General features: G+C 37.2%; 1 protein-coding gene across 2 annotated transcripts in view; it reads right to left on the bottom strand.

Annotated features, from left to right (window-relative positions):
• FGD6 (FYVE, RhoGEF and PH domain containing 6) overlaps positions 1–20,725 on the bottom strand; it is a 95,609-nt gene that overhangs the window by 70,659 nt on the left and 4,225 nt on the right. For both annotated transcript variants that reach the window (XM_039874098.1, XM_039874099.1), the window contains exon 2: positions 16,984–19,402. In XM_039874098.1, the coding sequence (XP_039730032.1) occupies positions 16,984–19,402 (2,419 nt within the window). The remainder of the gene's footprint in view (positions 1–16,983; positions 19,403–20,725) is intronic.

Genomic DNA, 20,725 nt, shown 5'->3' with positions numbered 1-20,725 from the left:
GAGATAATTTAAACAACTACCAAAGAGGATGCCATTTCCTGGGACCCTTAAGTATAAAGTAGGTACACTGGTGTTTCTAATAGGATTATCCTGAGAAGTTAAACTGAAGGGTCTATAATGTTATCTTCATGGACACCTAATTACATTTTGTGTAAACATCCCAACAGATTCTCCCATGATAAACTCAAGCAATTTTCAAGTTAAAGGTATTTATGTTATGTGCTACAGAAATGACATATCTATGTTACAGAATATTAAATGTTACATTAAATAAAGACCCCGTTATAATAAAATAGTGGGGAATTACAAGGAAACCAGTAGTTAAACCTAAAGGACATCTGCTTTCAGTCCCAGATCTTATTTTATCTCAGCCTACTTGAGTGTTCCCATTTTCTAACAGGAAACATAATCTATAATTGGGATTTTCCACTGTGATGGGGAAAGGATAGTAGGCTTCTTGGGAGCCCATAAGGAGTCAGAGAAGGGGAGGTTAAACTGTCACTATGAATAAATCAGTCCACTTCCTTATCTAAAACTATACACAAATAAGTATACGCAACTATACACAACTATCCACAAAAGAATGATCTTAAAAGTCTAGTCAAGACCAACTATGGATCATGGATAGCCACCAAGACCATACGGGACCCATTTCCTTCTCAGAGCATCCTGGGGATATAAGTCCATTTTCTTTCAAGACTGAGAGACTGTAGAGGGCATCAGGAAAGGACACTGGTTTCTTCCTCCACTCTTAATCCCATGCATCAGAGTATCTTTCCACGAGTTACACTGCTGACTAGCTCTGTATTTATTTTTAGCTTCCTTGATTGGGAAACTAAGAAAAATCATAACATTTCTATCATACTGGGGTAACATCTTCAAAAGCTAGAGTCAGGGAAAATGGAAGTGAAAATAAACATGCATTCAAGAAGTAAGACAAACAGATTCACCTTGGACAGGGTCGCGAACATTTTATCATGGTTTCACACATTTTTAGGAGCAGAGAAAAGGCAGTAGAGAAGACAAATCTGCATTTAAATCTAGGCTCCACCACTCACCTGGCTGTAACTGGCAAGCTATTTAGGCTCTTCGATTTTATACTTCTCTAAACTATAAAACTGAGATAATACCACAGGCTATGAAGTTAAATGAAATAGTGTAAACATGCCTGGTACACACACTAGACAGGAAATAAAGACAAATTTTTAAAAGTAGGCATGAGAAGAGGGAGAACATCAAAGTCTATTAAGTAAACAGAATGACAAGAGGATCTAGGAAGTTTTTGTTCCTGTCCACCCCTGGTAACCTCAGAATTCAGTCTGATGCCTGATCTATTTCTTTCATGAATGAAATAAATAAATAAATGGACTTTATCTTAACCTATCTCTCTCTCGCACACACACACGCGTGCGCGTGCACACACACACACACACGCACGCAGAGAAAAAAAAAAAAGCAAAACAGGATAGTATGAGTAGGCAAAGCCAGCCTCTTCTTGTAAGGCCTGTGAGCTAAGAATGGCTTTTACATTTTTAAATAGTAACAAAAAAGAATCAAGAATAATATTTTTTGGCATGTGAAAATTACATAAAACTCAAATTTCAGTGTCCACAAATAAAGTTTCATTGGCACACAACCACACACATTCATTTCTGTACTGCTTGTAGCTACCTTTGCACTATATCTGCAGAGTTGAAAAGTTGCAACAGAGATCATATAGCCTGTAAAGTCTAAAGTATTTACCATCTGACCCTTTATGGAAAAAGTTTGCTGACTTTTGGTATAGTAGATTACCCAGAGGAGCGATGTATCTTCTTTGGAGCAAAACTGCCTGCATTTGAATCCTAGCTCCACCACTTACGACATAAAATTGAGTAAGCTCTTTACCCCACTATACCTGTTTCCTCACCCATAAAATGAGGACAATAATAGTGCCCACCTGACAAGGCTTTATGAGGATTAAATGAATTAATACACATAACTAACAACAATGCCTGGTACATAGAAAGCTCACTTGTGTGCATTCTCTAATATTTAAAAAATATATTATTACTCTAGACACTAAAGAGTCTAGAAATATAAAAATGACTTCAGAGAGAAGCTTCTGCATTATCAGTCATGTGAAGCAGCTCATCACCAGCGTACATGTCTGAGTAAAGAACTCCTGAAATGAGGTCATGTGAGCCACGGTTTTGCAGCAAGTCACTCTGGGGCTTGTTTTCCACGTTTAATTTCACTGTTTCTTTTGAATAGCTTACTACTTCACTACTTCTTTGGGGTAGCTGACTACTGCCATCTCCTATCTCTAAACGAATTTCGGTAACCAACATAAATGACTAATTGAGAGGTATCCCATTAGATTTCAAGGTACTTTTTAAAGCAACTTTCTGAAAGCTAGCTTTCTGTCTCTTTGGTAAATAATGATCATAATGACTGACAATCTCAATGGGCCACATGGGCTGAAAAGGACTACAAGTGACATAAGAAGCATGTGTCACTTACGCAATGAGGCTGCTGACTCCTTTGGTAATGAGAACATCTTGCAATGTAAAGTACCTTATTTCTTTTCTAAATACAGGTTTCTGTACTGGACTAAAGTAGAAAGAGTCTAGTGGTTAGCACTTCAAAACACTGATCTCTTGTCTTTCTTGTGGAAAGACAAAGCATCATCTATTCCTCCGTCTGTGATGTGGGCTCGGTTACCCTGGCTTTTTCCTGAGCTCCTGGTGGGGTAGGCTTTGAGCAGTGAGGTGACACAAGGAGGAAGACTGTTCTCGCCCAGGCAAAACAGTGCTGACAGACTCTGCCTTTCTCAAGTACCTCCAAGGTGACAAAAGCCTTCTAGGGACAGAGATTAACTACCCTAAACTTTCCATTCATTCTAAAACTTTCTATATTAAAAAGCAAAACAAACAAACAAAACACCCCCAAAACCTTTCATCTCAACTAGAATGGAGGGGGATAATGAGAAGGAAAGGAGGGAGCACTTTACTTTTCACTTTGTGCACCTTTAACTTAAAAAAAAAACAAAAACCCACAAGAATTCTATATCTCTTACAAATAAATTAACACATAAAGAATTGAAAATCCCCATTCTCCTTTCTCTGCTTACTAATCTCAATTACTTTAAGCGTTCCTCATAAACGGTTATTATTATTTTTGTAATACTTGGGAAGGAAAGATCAGTGGCAAGGAAAAGAAGGGGCTGGAGACTGCCAACCCCATCCGGACTCGCCCTAAAATGCAAAAAAATCACACCATGTTGACATATGGATATAGCAATGGCTTTCGGTACACTTCCTATAGACAGCCAATAAATGAACACACTTCTAACACTCTATACTGTCTACACCCACCAGGGAAAATGATAAATTCCTTGTAAGGTAATCCAGGGAAGAAAGAATGTTTTCACACTAACATCAGGTAAGTATAGTGAAATAGAGGCTTCTATAAACTCCAACATATCTGTTCACAGTCACAGATTCTACTTACAGAATCTGGCCAAAAGGGCATTAGCAGAAATATTTACTGAAGCCAAGATTTCAATGAGCAGGCAAAGAAGACATTAATTTGTAGAGTACAGAAGAGCATACAAAAATACTTTGAGTCTTAATAGTAAGCAGGCTCAATAAGAATTAATGATGCTTAGAATAACTACCATCAAGAGTCAATCTAATAAGAAAACAGCTAAGAACTCATTGTAGCCTACCGTATGAAAGCATCGACAGTTACTAAAGTGGTAACTACTGGATATAAAAACATACCTCAACCCACTTTACCATCAAAAAAGCTCCTGAACTATCAGAGCTAATGTATTCGCTTATTTTTGAGGTATTTAATTTTGCCCTACAAAAAGATTTCAGATATTTTAATGATACCAAAACCGATTTCTTTAATAGTCATAGAACTTTCACTCTTCTGATCTTTACGTTCTTCATTAAAGCCTGAGTGCTGATTTTCATTTTGAAAGTTCCTTTTCTACTCTCCCGAAATATGGTGGCTCAGCACACGATGTGCAGTCAGTACTCGTTAACTAGAAACAGAATTTAATACGTTAAGAGGAAAGCTGTAATCTATTAGAGCTCTCACAGGTTATTTGTGCAAATCCATAGCATATTTTACCTGGCTTCTGAACAGCGAACACATGGGATTTTATCAGCTGTACGGTGAGAATACTAAAAGGTAAGAAGTTTTCTTAACATTTTTCTAAAAGATTTCAAAATGTTCTTAGGTGAGACGCTTACATCTTTCCCATCTCCAACTAGTCCATGGTACTGGGGTTTGTAACACACTTTATTTGGAGACAAAAGAACAAAGACTCTAAAATAATATATTTTGGCAGACTGATCCATGTTCAAATCCTGAAATAATTATATGCATAATTCACCCTATATAGGATGAATTATCTGCAGCGAAATCATTCTGATCATTTCCCATATACACAAAAACTGCACAGGCCCTTCACTGGGCTCTTGACTCTGGGACGTCTTAACTCTAAACTTTCCTATAGACTGCCCAGACTTCCTTCCAGTCTTACTACATGTAAAACACAGAGACGGTTTTATAAAACCTTAATTTTTTTTTTTTTTTTTTTTAGTGATACAATTGTCTATTTTCTGAAAGAAAATGAAGATATCTTAAGACCTCTACTACTTAAGAAACTATTAAAAACTGCTTTTGATCGGTGTGGGAATTAGACTCTGTTGCTTCTTTCTGCAGGTAAATGGAGAGGAATGGAATGTTTCTTGTTTAACCAGTCCACAACATGGAAGGATACTCATTATGTATTTAATAAAGACAGATGCATGTGGGTCCTTTTAACTTAACCTCTCTTCTCCAAGGGAGCTCTGTTTCGGCAAATAGCAGTAATTCTCAAAATCAGTGTAACTGCTTTCCAAAATTAACAGATGTTTCCTGTACATTCTGGAAGCCTGGTCAGTGGGATACTGGTTTACTTAAAATGCAGCTGGCTTCTGACCTCATACAAGTAAAAGCAATATACAACCTGACAACTATTTACTCAGATGTTACCACCTGTTTTGTGCCAGGTATATGCTGGGGCCAGTGATACAAAGGTCTTACAAACTCCTATAATATTTATTCTTATATTTCACATATCTTATGTTTCATTTTTTTGGAGGTGGTCGTAGGGGAAGGTTAAGAAAGTGCTACGACGGAATGATGAGTTAGTGCTGAACAATAGTAGTACAAGGTATACCCCTTTCTTTGGTTCGCTAAAGAAAGTGAACCAAAAACCGGTAAGTACATGAATGTTCACTATAGTTTTATTTTTTAAGAGCCAAACAGTGGAAACGGCCTTTTAACTGGCCTTTCTTTAGTGAACCAAAGAAAGGGGTATACCTTGTACTACTTGGTATATAATTGTTATACTAAATGTTAGCTATTGCTTTTATTATACTATAAACAGGATATGCCAGGCAAAACGCTATGGAAGGGAGTGGCTACACAAGCATCCACAAATTCACTTCCTCATTTTCAGTCTTTCAACAAAAATTTACTGTGTGCCTACAATATGTCTGGCACTGTTCTAGGCACTGGGGATAAAGTGAAGTAACAACATTAAGTGCCTCTCATTCATACATATTGGTATTATAGTAGGGGAGACAGATGAGCAAATAAAAAATAAGGGGTATTTTGTTACCTTTCCTACATTGAAAGGAGAGAGAGATTTCCACAAAAGGTAACATTTGAGTTAAGTCTAGAAGGATGAGATAATCTGTTTGGGGCAAAGGGTATGTCAGGTAATGGAACAAACTGATGAAAGGGAATAGGGATGTTTAGGAATGTTAAGTCAGTCTTATACAAGTGGATAAGACCATAAGATTAGAAATGCCAACTGGGGCCAGATCACAAAAAGTCTTATATATTAAGCAACAGAGTTTGAATTTTGTTCTGTAGGGAGTGAGACACCAAATGATGCTTAATTATAAAATGTAATTCTTTAAAAAAAACAAACAAATAAGAATTCTCATTAGAAAAGGGATAAAAGAAACGGATTTCACTTTAGAGGATATACTGATGGCAAATATGCACATGAAAAGATAATTAACATCCTCAATATCCTTAGCCATCAAGGAAGTGCAAATTATACCACAATGGGATGTCACTACACACCTATCAGAATGGCAAAACAAAAAAGTGACGAACACCAAGTGCTGGCCAGGATAGGGAGACACTGGCTCACTCACACATTACTGGTTAGAAAGTAAAATGGTAGTTACTCTGAAACACATTTTGGCAGCTTCTTATAAAGCTAACCATGCAATTACCACATAACGCACAATGGCACATTTGGGCATTTATCCTAGAGAAATGAGAATGAATATATGGTCACACAAAAACCGGTAGGCACATGAATGTTCACTATAGTTTTATTTTTTAAGAGCCAAACAGTGGAAATGGTCTTTTAACTAGGTGTCCTTGACCTGGCATATTATTCAGCAATAAAAAGGAAAGAACTATTCATGAATGCAATGACTGATGAATCTCCAGGGAATTATGCTGAATGAAAAAAGCCAAGTCCAAAGGGTTCCATACTATATGATTCCACGACATATAACATTTTTTGAAATGACAAAAATTTGAAATGTATTATTGGTTGTCAAGGATTGGGTCGTGGGGTGGGTGGGAGGTGGGTTTGATTTTAAAAGGGTAACTAAGGGATGGATCTTTGTGGTGATGGAATTGTTCAGTATCTTGACCATGGTGGTGGATACACAAACCTACACAGTGTGTTCTACACTAAATGGAGAACTAAATCTCCATTTAGTTCTAACTGTATAGAACTAAATACATGAACACACTGAGTACAAAACTGGGGAAATCTAAATAAGATCAGTGGATTGTACTAATGTTAATATTCTGGCTGTGCTATTTTACTATAGTTTTATAAAATGTTACTAATGTTAATATTCTGACTGTGCTATTTTACTATAGTTTTATAAAATGTTACCATTATGAGAAATTAGCTAAAGTATCCTTAGTTTTTGCTCTGTACTATTTCTTACAATTGCATGTGAATTTACAGTTATATCAATAACAATTTCAATTTTAAAAAATAATAAACTAGAATGTAAATATCTAGTTTATTATTTTTAAATGTGAGTAGTAACTGTCTTTAATTTATGACTTCGAGTCTGATCCTGACTCCCCCATCCCATTTCCAAATGTTGAGACCAGCCTGAGAAAAACATAATTAGAGGTAATTCTTTGCTTTTTGGTTTATCCAAGGTGAAATTAAGTTTATTAATTTCTATAAAAGTAAAACTTATATTTTACAAAATTTTTCTGTATAAATTCTATATAACACAATCTAAAAATCCAACTCTCTCTGAAATAGCTGATTAGCTACTAGGGAATAAAATCACTTGAAAATATCCCCTCTAGCAGTTAAAATGTCACTATATTTATGTGAGAACTTAGACACCTTTGAAATCAACTGTCATTAGGTAAGAGTCTTTGGGCACCAGAGTCGTGGAAAACTAGCAGATTGAGGCCATGGAATTTCAGCAGACTCCTATAACAAGAGTCTCCAGAGCAGTATCACCCCACTGTTCCTTTTCCATCCTCTGTTTTACCATAAAACATGGGGAAGAGGAAAGGCAGGAAATAAGTGATGTAGGGAAGTGAAACTTAGATGTACCTATACCTGAATACTAAAAACTGTAAGTATGTACTTATATGCTCTTTGATAATGAAACATCCCGAAAAATGAAGCCAATTGCGTAGCTATATCGGGGTAGATTTTAATTTGGATTAAATTGAGAGAAAAAACTAAAAATTCATTAAAAGTCTGAGTTATAGGATATTTTAAATAGTTTGAGTACTTTCATATACACGTATCTACCTTTAACAGCCAAGTAGAGAAGTCTTGCCAGGCTTACTTTAAAGCAGCCTATTATAATTTGCACTGTAATTATTTAATGCAAACAGTGTTAAAATGCCCAGCAGTGTGTGCGGAAAAGAAATTTAAATGTTTTCTGCAATATGATTTACAGCATTTACTTGCTTAAAATGAGACCAGCCAAGTTCACTTGAGCCTAGGCAGGATGAATACAGATTAAGTCTCAAAGACGCATCTTAATCACTTTCAGGTTGGAGGTAGGTTTAGCAAGTCTCTTGGTGAACGGGGTCAGTGATTGTGACCCGTGTTGGCAGCGCCAGCAACGATGCTTTAAGAATTTCTCTCACCTACAGCCAAACTGAATGTGGTCCTTCACCCAGTTTCCAGGTCTTGCCCTCTCCACAATTTAAAGGCTCCAGAAATCCTACCCCCTCTACAAGAGAGACTGTATTACCTGTCTCTTTGGAGAAAAAAAAACCTACCATTCATTTAAATCTATTTTTTCCATTAAAATAATAGGGATATTATGTTATTATAAAAGGCATTTCAGCCTTACAAAATTATTTACCTTGGGGAGCCATAAATAGTAATTAACTATTAAACTATAGTGCTTTAGATGTCAGAAAGTACTTGACAGAGAATGAAATGAGGAACAGGGATGAGATAAGCAACTGTCATGTAAATCAGTGGGGAAATATGAGACATGCATAATCCTTTCTATGTCATTAATGTCCACATGTAACTGGTAAATGACAAGAACCATTTTAACTTGCTTTGAATAGCAGCCACCAACAACTTGACCAAATGCAAACATGGCACAATTAGTTCAGTTTCCGACCACTGAAGCATCTATTTCCTAACCATTAAAAGCTTTCCAATCAACAAGCTCTTCTTGCATGAAAGATCTGGGGCCTCTGAAATGCCTGTTAATATCTATACATATCACTGCAGGTGTCCCTGTTTTCCCTCTAGATTGTGAACAAATCAGGGTCAGTATTATTTTGTCCGTCACGGTCCCCTGGGTAGAAGATTCACAGACCTCCACCAATATTAAACATAAAAAATAAAATAATGGCAAAACAAATGCATTAAAGCCTAGAACAATATGAACATGTTCTGATTTAAAATTGATGTGTCTCAGGTCAGAAAATTTGGTTCCACACTCAGTTTATCTACATATTAGCTGTGTGCCCTTGGTCAAGTTATTTAACCTTATCAAGTCCTAGTTTCCCCAACTGTAAAAGAAGATAGTATCTATTTCATAGGATTGTAGGGACTAAATAACACATGAGAGCTCCTAGCTTAATGCTGGACATGTCAGAAATGTTAAGTAAATAGTAGCCATTACTACTAAGCATAGAATCCATGATATTTGATGTTAATAGCTTTTCTTATCTTTGATATTGTCTAGTTGATAAACTTTTGGTGAAGTGGGGAAAAAAACAGGTTGATGGGGAGAAGCTGGAAGGAAGAAAATTTTGTTAACATATACTAGTAGTATCAGATATTTTTTGGCTGAAAGCTTCTGCTTAATTTGAATACTCATCTCCCATCCCACTTTCTGCCTTCCCCGCCAAAATCACCATTTAAAAAATCAGAGCCATATAACCCTGTGTTCTTATGTAGCTGTGTGCAGCCCATCTTCCTGATAGAGGTACCACTATCTGCTTTAACAGGATAAAAATGGCAGTGGTACAAACAAACCTGAATCTTTTGGAACTAAAATCACTTGAGGTTTCTAAATCTTATTTTCTCTGTAATGCTTCCACAATAGCCTTAGAAGGGACAATGTGATAATGTGAAGCACCTGGTTGGAGCCTTGGTTTTCCAAAGTCTCATCTCTGTGGTGTGGGGAAAGTCAAGTCTTGTTGGGCTTGGTTTCATTCGTGAATGAGGAGGCTGGATTGGATAATTTACGATTCCTTTAGTTCTAAAATTTAATGATTCTATGACTACATTTAACCTAAAACCATTAAAAGACATACCTGAATTTCCCAATTTTTCAAACTACCCAAAGGCCCCCATTTAAGTTTCCCCACTCAAACTTTTGCTACCAAATAAATTAGACCTGGACTCGTGAATGATCTCATTATTTCTCCCTGCCCTCTTCCAAGTTCTTCACATAACCTAACAGGGTTGTAGAGAGGAACTGTGCTTTATCCTCATGTTTCTAACAGTGAAGCTCTGAAAAGAAAAGTTAAGTAGTAAAAAAGCTACTCATTTAAGTTGAAATCTGTTTACTTATGACCGCCACTATATCTAAAGACCACTGAAAAAACAGTTACCAATTATTTCTTCTTTATATATCTACTTTCCTAGACTTGAAATTAGTTATCAAACAATTTAAATCAGAATTGCTTTTTAGATCAAGAAAAAAAAAGCTATTCTAAATTTATTAAAACACGAATCTATCCTTTAATTCCTAATGTTTCAAATGATACTAACATATGCCAAAGTATATCAACTGTTAAAAATATGTTACCAAGAAACTGACTACAAAAAAAATATATGATCTAAGTAAAACAAAGTGTTCAGCAGAATCCACAAGGGCTAAAGGAACAAGCAGTTACACCATTTCAAACATAAAAAGGCTAAATGTGTTTTGTTTTCCGTTTTATTTTTATCCAAACATTCAGGAGAAACTGACTTCTTTGTTCAGTGTTTATTATTTTACCTTTCCTGAATCAGAAACCAAAACTCTTCGATAAATGGGAGAGTCTGGTAAACAGACCCTTGAACATTAGGAATCAGAACCACTAATCCAGTTGCATTTCCATCTTTGTCCACTTTTCCTGAAGCCACTACCACCATGATTCAATTTCTTTATGTATAAAAGGGTATAACACCAAATACAACCTTACTCTAATTCATACTTATATGAAACTAAAATGGACTTATAATACATGCAAATGTATTGCATGTATTATTGCAACAAGGGTTGAGAAACCTAAAAGATAACTGCAGAAAACAGCTACTCTTCCTAGAAATACTATCATAGTACTTTACTCCACTGATATAGTCTATTTAGCTGGCCCAATTTTTATAGTTCCAATGATTATCTCTGCCTGATGTCAAAACTACTTACAAAAACATTCTTTCCTCTCCAGAGATCCACGAACACAATTACCAGACCCAGACTAAACCACCAAAGTAGATTTTTCTACACCACCCAGAAGAATAGTAGGCAGCTCTGTTCTTGAACTTAACTTTTAAACTCAGTATTTAATAAAAAGGTTAGCACTTCTTTGTAGTGTCCCACACCCAAATGTGCTACAACTCGAATGACTCTTTGTATCTAATATAGTTTTAGGCAAGTATTATAATAAATATACTCATATAAACATTTCTACTTTTTTAAATAAAGGGTTTTCCTTAAATACCCAGTTAATCTATGCAATGCCAGGAAAAGATGATCCATTTAAAAGAAATGTCTGGAAGAATACAGAAAGCTTACAAAAGTAATATACAAGCACAAGCATTACTTATGAATACCTGAGATAAGAACACACTCATCCCCTATGTACAAACGTGAGTGCACATCTGGAATGTCCCTGAACCACCTGGTGTACTGTTGAACCAAAGTTCGTCTTCCACAGTTCGGCTTGTTCCCTTCTCCCTTAATATTTTCCTCAACACACTAACCTTTTCCTCCTTGAATGCACGAGCATTAAAAGTCATAAAAACTATTCATTTAAGTTTACTGCTCTGTTTCAGTCCTGCTACGGTCTCATTTTCTATTACTTTCCATTATATTTTTCATATATTAGAAGCTAAATATGTTCTTGTGGGCTGGCTGGGAACCTAATTCCTACTCACAGTTATTTCTACTGCAAAAAAACACATTCTGAGTTCCAGACATCCTACTAATACATTTAAAACATTCACAGACTGATGGATTGTCTGATTACCGTTACCTATCAGGTCCTTACAGGAATTTAAGATGCTTAGGAAAAGAATGAGCCCCTCCTTGTCACCTTGCCATATGCCCTTTCCCAAAAGGTTCACACTGAGAATATTTCTCCAGGATATGGGTCAGAAGCTCATTTTGCAAAGCAATTTCTGTCTCGCTGGTATAATTAACTGCAATTTTATGAAAACAAATCATCATATTCTTGGCTAAATTATAAAATGTTTAGATTTTTACTATTCAAAACTTTAATAAAAACCCAGCAATGGAAAACTAATCAATTATCTCTAAATATAAGGCTACCTTTTTCCCGCAAAATGTGCAGATATTGACTATCTTGGTAGTTTTACCATGCAACACAGGATGTGTGTATGTGTGTGTGTGTGTGTGTGTGTGTGTGTGTGTGTGCGCGTGCGTGCGCACATACAATCACAATGTTGAATATTTGTTCTCTCATCTCTGACTAAAAATACACCTCTAAAAATATAAAATAGGATCTTACTATATTAAAGCATATATATTTGATAAAATATCACTTACATGTTTTGGCAGGAAATGAGGCCAAAGCAATAGAGCTGGACAAAATACTGCAATTAACTAATTACTAATACTTATTTAAAAAGGAAAAGGAAAAGCTTTATTGCCAAGAAATAAAATTGAATGTTTCTAGCTGCAGTTTCAAATGTAAGGTTAAGTATATAAACACATTTGCCAAAACTGTGTGGCTATGATTCCAACACAAGAAACACAAAATTAAAGAGTCATACAAATATTTGATATTTCCTGAGCTGATGCTGAAAATAACTCACAGGAAAAGGGCTGCTGTTAAGATATATGAGTCCCAACCCCCTTCCTCTAACTGCATAATCTTGTAGATGTTATGACAGCATGGAAATGGTCATTAGGGCTATTAAGTTATACTCTAATCATTATTAAAATTCACCAGTATCACCAGATGGTAAATGAAACCCAAGAGAGGTATCTTCTAGACCAGTTTGGTGATCTGTAATACAAATGCCATAATGAGATTTGAGACAACTTATTAATGCCACTTGATGGCTCTTTAAGCCCAGTTTTGTGTTTAAAATGGTGAAAAAACAAACAAAAAATTTAGTATTTTCCTTCATCAGAGATGAGGGCATACTGATTAACTAAAAAGAAATGATTTTGAAGTTTATTTTATTTTGAATTCTGGTGCTTGAGGAAAATCAAAATATAAATTCAAACTTGTTAAGCTATAGGGACTTCTGGGCAGAGTTTCAAGATACAGCAATACACATTTGTTGATTCCTCTCTTCTCAGTCTGCGATCGGGCTCCTTCACCCAGAGCACCGATGAAACTACTTTTCTCAAGGTTAGAAAGTGATCTCTAATCGCCAAATCCAATCACATCTATTTTACAAGCCTTGGGTCAAGTGTCACCACCTCTGGAAAGTCATCTTTACTACCCTTCTGGAGTACAGCTCAGACAAAGCTTGGATGAATAAAACCATGTTGTCTTATCATTCACTGTCTGCTGTCTCAAGCGGGCACTCCCTTCCACCTTTGAATGTGCATTGCTTGACAGATGGTCAGTATTCCGGAATAAATAAACTGAGGGCATGCTAGGTGACCTAGGAAAACTCAATTATCATACATTTTCTTTGAAGTGCTTACAGTAAGAACAAACTACAACAACAGAGGGAAAACCTGGAATGTTTCCAGGGAAATTTTTTTCTTAGTTAAAGAATCAAGAAAGCTGCTATAATTTCAAGAAAAAAATTCCAACATTGGACACTATTATTTTGCTGATTAGTCTATAACTCTTTAATAAAGGCCCATATTTTCAGATATACTTATGGAAATCAAACCTCTGAAATAATAGTAACTGAGCACGTATTACCTGCATGCAGTGAGAGAAATGCCCATTGCCTGCTAGTTGTTTTAGATTTATTAGGCCTGAAATCTTTGGGGGAAGAGAATGTGTAACTATATCCAAAATACACCAAAAATAATTCGGAGTGGCACACAATCTTATTTCCAACAAAAGTGCTTCTAAGAACCCAGAGCAGTGTCCCAATGATGACCTCACTGGGAACACCTGAAAGCTACAGTGTCTATGCCCATAGGAACTCCCCAGCACCCTCCTTCACCTTCAGATTTGGCCAGACTTCCTTCCTCATTGCCGGATTTCCCCAGTGCCACTCCTTACCCACCCAGATCCCCTCCCCGCCCCCTTCTACTCACTCTTGCCTAAGGGTCAGAAACTCAATTAGCAGTATCACGCAGTTAAGCAAAGGAGAACAGTGAAGGTGAGAGGGAAGGGACAGAAGAAAAAAGGCAGGCAAAGAAAATCCAGGGCATACTAAGTCCCAACCACCCAGCCCTTCCTTTCTCCTTATCACTCCCAAAGCTTTACAGTCTTTCTCACACAGCAAGCCCAGCCTCCAGTTTCCTCATTCTTCCTTAGTCACCTCATTCTTTCCACAAACCCTGAAGCCTCAGACCCAGTGAATTTGCTCCTCTGACATCCTGGTGCTCAACCCCACTCCAGCCGACCCTCCTGCTTCAGCCCAAGAAAGTGCTGAGAGGAAGAATTCACCTGGGAAGAGGAGGCCAGGACAGTAATGGTTACTATAATTTGGGGGCTAAACTGGGAACTTTACCACCATTACCAAAACTGTTTCTTTGGGAAATATAGTCCGAATTTCGAATTATCGTGAACTTTCAGAACACAACCCTATCTGGAACTGGGGACTGCCCATTATTTTCTGATAACTTATAAATGTGTTGTTATAAATTTGTAAATGTTAAGCTAGTTCATGAAACATCTACATTCTAAAAAAGGTGGCCAGATGGGCTACCCCCAAACTTGCCAAATGTCTGTCTGATCTGGAATCTGGTTGGCTATTATATGTAGACTGTAATTATTAAATATGTAGACAGTATAAACTAGCCCATAGGTATGATCCACACTTCCCTAATGGTTGAGAAACTGTTACATTCTTCCGATTCACTCCAACAGAAAAATCTTAAACAGGGTTCATGTGCATTTTTTCTTATCATTTTAGAACCCTAGGGTGTTTGCTTTTGAATTAATTACTGCAAAGAACAGGTCTATAGTTTCAATAGCCAGACTAGCAAACAATTTCGACTTGGATCCTCTCAGCTTGCCTGAAATGCATGCCCCACTTCTCATTTACCTTATTTTAGGGTGTCCAGGTGCCCTCTTCACAAAGGCTTGGATTTTTGCTTTCTCTGTCTCTCCAATGTTTTTTACAAAAGGTACAATCTCCCAGGCAAAACTGTTATTCTGGTCCTATGACTGAAGGCTTTTGATTCAGCTGGCACATTTTAGGAGTCTCAAGCCTGTTTAGAGCTCTCTGCTCCAGGCCTAAAAATAAATCTCCATGGAAAATTCAAAAGCAGAGCTCACCCACTCGTCACCAGGCTGCCCTACTTGAGGACCCGTAACCTATCGAAAGCTACCCTTGGTTTTCTGTGGCCTTGAGAAAGAACCCTCCTTATGAATGCCACCCAGGTGCACTGGCAGGCTGTGTACATTACCCATTCCGATCTGGCTCCCCCAAAGTGAACAATGGGGCTTCTAACTGTATAAGAAGCACAACAGATAAAGGACAAGTTCTAGACATTTACAGCTTGTGTTAGAGAAAATGACAAACCCTTAGGATTTAAGCATGAGGGCCAATAGGAAACTTATACACCAAGGGCCAAACTCCAATTTCAAGAAAAAACTTTACCTTACCTAACAATAGTAGCATATCATAAAGAAGCCAAATTCATTCTTCTTGTACACATATACACACACCCTACGCAAAAGCATGTTAAAAGGAGGATAATACCAACAAAATTGTTTCATGGAGGGAAGAGCAGACGTGAAAATAGACAAATTTTCTTAAAAGTTGGATACTTGACTCCAATTCTCCATCAAAATATTTAGGCCAAGGAAGAGGCTTATGCCTGGGTCCTAATGTTCAGAGAGTAGACAGTTGTCAACAGAGTAGTCAGCTATGAGAAAAGTTAGGCAAGGAGGGTAAGTCATCTTGTATGGGTCAAGGAGGAAGGGCAGAAAAGATTATGAATAAAGAAAAATGCTATAATATGTGAAATTAAAAAAATAATTTATTTTACTTGGTGCACTATGATTTTAATAGACAATTTATTCAATTCACCCAATAATCTTTTTAGCTCCTACTATGTATCATGTATGTTAATATTTCTATGAAAGTCCCATTTTAAGATGTGAGTATTCAGAGGCTTGAAGTTAGAGACCTAAGAAGAATATGAAGACTTCAAAAAGGGCCTGTGGGTTTTGTGTTAAACACAACATCAATGCCTTAATACAGTGCAAAGACTCCCTTTGTGACTGTGGAGAAAGGAGGCAGCAGCTGAAGTGGTTGCTTCCGTTGCCTCTTTTTCATTCATTCTCTTGTACACCCCCAACCAACGTCTACTGATCCCTACTAAGCCCCTTGCTGGGCCTCATGCAGGACAAAAAGATATGATCAGACCTCTTCATGGAGCCTAAAGCCGGATACAGAACATCAGACAGATCAGTAAAGAACCACACCATAAGACAGATTGAAGGAAAGGCTGTGAGGACACCACAGCATAACTGGGAGGTCAGAATAGGAAGTAAACATTTCCCACTAGGCAACTGTATAAGCTTTATGAAGCCAATGATTGCTGAGCTGGGCCATCAAGGATGGGCAAGGTTTCAATAAGATGGATGGCATAAGTATACTAAGGGCAGAAAGCGCCTACACAAAAATAAGAAAGGAGAGTAGTTAATGTGTTTCCTGTATCTTTCCCATATCCTTTTGAAGTTAGCACTTATACTAGCCTTTGACAGATAAATAACTAATCCTCAGAGTGGTAACTTTTGCAAACTTAGAGGTTCCACCTGACAAGGGTATCACAGGTAAATGCATAGATTTCAATAACTTCACAGATTTCTTACACCGAGCATATACACCTCACTAAATTGGCCAATTTCCTCCCCTAGGTACTTCAATCTTGCACTGAAAATACCCATTCTGACTAAATGATAAAAGAGACTGCCCTTTGGAATAATTTAACATATGCTTACCTGACCCACTCTCACCAAGTGATCTCCCTCTGTGTGCAATTTTACCTATCGCACGGGGTTGCTGAAGATTAATTTCAGTGATGGATGTGAAAGTGCAGTGTCTGTCTGGCACAAGAGTGTTACCTGGAATGTTGATGTGTAGGTCCAAGTTGCAGCTGACCATCTGGGGGTTCATATGGCTCTTCTACCTCATACACATTTGCATCAGAGTCCTCCACGCTGCTGGAATTCTGCCATTCCAACTCTGGAGTTTTCCCTACAGCCATAATAAATGGCAGGTTCTCATACTCTGGTATTTCCTCATAATGCCGTATATGTTCATACTCCGGTGCACAGCCACTTGTAACAGATTTGCAAGGCAACAGAGATGTTGCCTCCCTGTAGAGCAGTTGGTCATCCAAAGACTCAGCTCTTGATCCACTCATTGCACTGGTCTGGCCCCGAGACTTCTTCCTCTTCTTTTGGGATTCCAGACTGTAGTTATCTGCAGAATAGGCTTTGATGGGTTTATTTCTCTTCTCTTCATCTACCAACAAACCATGCCAATCATTTTCAATCCCTTTTCGCCTCGCACCTGAGGGGCTGCCTGCAGTTGTGTCTCCAAGCTGGCTACTCTTCGACCATAATTTCTGAAAGTCATTCTTCATGAAACAGATGGACAGCTTCATGTTGAGCAACTTCTTTAAAGAGTTTTTCTTTTGAGAGTCTTTGCAAGGCTTAGTGCACCTTTCCATGTCCACGGCAGATAGTGATTTTGCTCTAGGCTTGGTCAGGACAGTGGAAGACTCACTACTTGAGGATATGGTGACAGACTTCAAGGATTCTGGGTTCCCTGAAAAGGGTAAAATAGGATGAGGTAATTTCCACACTGGCTTTTCTGAAGTCCGTTTAGGCATATCAAAGGAAGACGACATACCATGGTTTTGGGCACACAATTGTCGAAGGTGGTTTCTTTCTGGATCTTTCTCTGAATTTTTTTCTTCATTTGAGGGATAAGAACTTTTCTCCACAAGCTCCTCTGAGGCAGCCTTTTTAAGTACTCCTGCAGCAGGCAAGCTGTGTCTTTGAGGTTTTTTGGGGACAATTTTTGAAGAACTTTCATCTTTTATTGTAGATTCTTTTTGTGTTTGAGAGGCAGACACTCCCAGGTTAGGCGAGTATTTGTTGCAAGTTAATTTCACCTGCTTAGGCAGGCTCATAGATAGAGTACTGCATCTTGCAAAATTAGCCTCTTTGTCTACAGCAGGGAACATACTAGAACCATCTACTATTTTGCTGTCAGAACTCAAATTAGAGTCTGTATTTAAAGGAGGTGTTACTTTTTCAGAAGAAGATGTTTCATGACACATGGCTTTCTGTGAATCAGCTAAGTTTTTTCTGTCACTGCTGGAGTCCACATTGAATTCAGTTTGATTGCCTGGCTTCACTTTGCCCACCTGTTCCTGGTTATACAAAACATCTTGATAAACGACACTGATTTTATTATTTCTCAAACTATCTTCAGAAAGACAAGAAGAGTTACTCTCTAAATTCTCTGGTCCTTCAGTCCTTTCACTAGGAGCATCCACGTGCTTTTGGCGTAGCAGGCGAGCAGTGCGTGCCTTCCTGGGTTTCGGAGTTGGAAATTTGGGGGTATATGGTACTAAGTGAATTTCTAAGAGACCATGGTCTTTGACTTCTGATTTCTTACTAACTCCATCTGAAGATAAAAAAGGACTTCTTTTACCATTTGCTAGAGCTTCTTGTTCAGATGAATGAAAGCAAATACTGTTTTTTTCACTGCTGTCCTGACCAGTTTCAAAATTTTGAAATTCATTACTAGGAAGTTGTAGGTGGCAATGGTGATCAGGAACTTTTTCAAAGCTGGACAGGGAAGGTGACAAGTCTGCAAATTCAATTCTGAATTGTCTGTTGGAATTACAGCAATCATTCATTTCTGGGTTGTCTGTGGATCTGTGTTTTTGTGGGGAAATAAAAGGTGACGTTCGTTTTGTTAAAACATCTTTAAGCTTCTCTTCTAGGATGCTTGCCTTTAAAACAACTCCACTGTGGCTCTTAACCATTTCACCATTAGAATCACATTTACTCCTTGTTTTTATAGCCGGAGAGGATGCATCGCTTTTGCTATTTTCTAAATTTTCAGGCGTTTCTAAGGGCTCTAAGACAAGATGCTTTACACAGAGATTCTCTCTAGTCCCAAGCTTATGGATACACTCAGAACTGCAGGAACATATTGGTAAAATATAATCACTGCTCTGACGCCCTACGTTTTTGCAAGAAGAGTTGTTGGCACTTTCAGGTAATTCCTGTTTATGCTCTTCCAGGTTCACGATGATTTTCCTTGATGGTGACTGCCCGATTTCACAAACAGGTGAGCCCTTTGGAACTTTCGGTTTTGGAGCTATTGCTGGTTTGGTTTTCTTTGTTGACTGTGGAACACTAGAAATCACAATATCGGGTTTGGGTGCAACAGGAGGTGGAGCTGGCTTATTATTTGCCACCACTAACTTTGGCTTGGGGGCCACCGGTGGCTTCTTAATCTCTAGAAAGAAAATAATAATAATTTGATGAGAAAAAAACCAAAGACGATAAATGACTAAATTAGATAACTTTTAATTTTGACAACATGGTGAACTTTCATTTTACTATTTTTAATTGTGTTACATTGTATACAGTCAATATTAGTCTTGAAAATTTCTTAAATTGCCATTTATATAACTTTGGGTATATTGTACATTCCTTAATAAATCCAATACAATTTTTCTTCTAACTTTGGAACAGATTACCATATCTGCAGACAACATTAAATGAAATAAATAATTGGTTTCTGCTTGGGGCCTGAATAGCAGGAGAAAGTACTTCTGCTATTCATTTCATTTACTAAGTACTTCATTTCCTTTACTAAGTACTAAGAGTTGAAGTTGTCTAAGTTACATGTAGAACACAACTCTTTAAGCTTTCATATGAAAGCAGTATTCTTCTACCTCGATAATATACAGTAAAGTTATATAAGTGCCTGTTATCAATAATCTAGATTACAAAACTCCCAAAACAATCTTAAAGAAATATAGAAATCAGAAACTTCCCAAACTTAAAACTAAAAAGTAATTTTTCTGTATTAGTGGAGGCTCATAATAAAGTTGATATTTCTCTGTGCAAGTGTTGTCAATTGGGAATTTTCATTGTAATCCTTCATGGAACTTCATTTTCAAAAATGTCACATGTCTAGGCTCTAGCCCAGGTCTAATCAATCAGTTTCTGGAGATAGAGCCTAGACATCTGTATTTCTTTTAGGTTCCACTGGGATTATGCTGTGTACCCTTCATTAATCACCACCATTCTAGTGCATTTAAAAGATGACAACTTCTAGTGTAGCAATTCTTCCTCGACATTATATAAAAAGTACTTAATGAGTACCTACGATACCTGCTAGACTTGTACAGACTTGCTCCTAGAAACCTTAAAAAAGCTTCACACGACAGAGCCTGAACATCAGAGTTTTTTAAAGTTCTTTTAAGTTTTTCCACTTATACTGTCACTATCACCCAGTCGTACTTCCCCAAGAAGACGTGAGATAAAAATGTATCTTGGAGACCACCTAGGAAGACCAGGTGCCAGGAAGGTTAAAAAAAAAAAAAAAAAAATTATGTTTGTTCCTCCAACAGGATCTAATGCTTAATAAAAACTTAATTTACTGAAAAAATAAAAATAAACCTTTCAAAATATGTACTGGATAATTACTAGAATACACAGAGGCTTTGATACTTCATTTGGTGATTAATTTCTTTTCTACAAAGGAAATTAGTCACAACACTGGGGAAGATATTACATGGAACTGAGTTAAAAAAAAAAAAAAGAGAGTAGG

Source organism: Pteropus medius, unplaced genomic scaffold (assembly GCF_902729225.1).
Source record: "Pteropus medius unplaced genomic scaffold, Ma_sr-lr_union100, whole genome shotgun sequence".
Classification (NCBI taxonomy): Eukaryota; Metazoa; Chordata; class Mammalia; order Chiroptera; family Pteropodidae; genus Pteropus; species Pteropus medius.
This window is presented reverse-complemented; position numbering and strand designations above follow the sequence as displayed.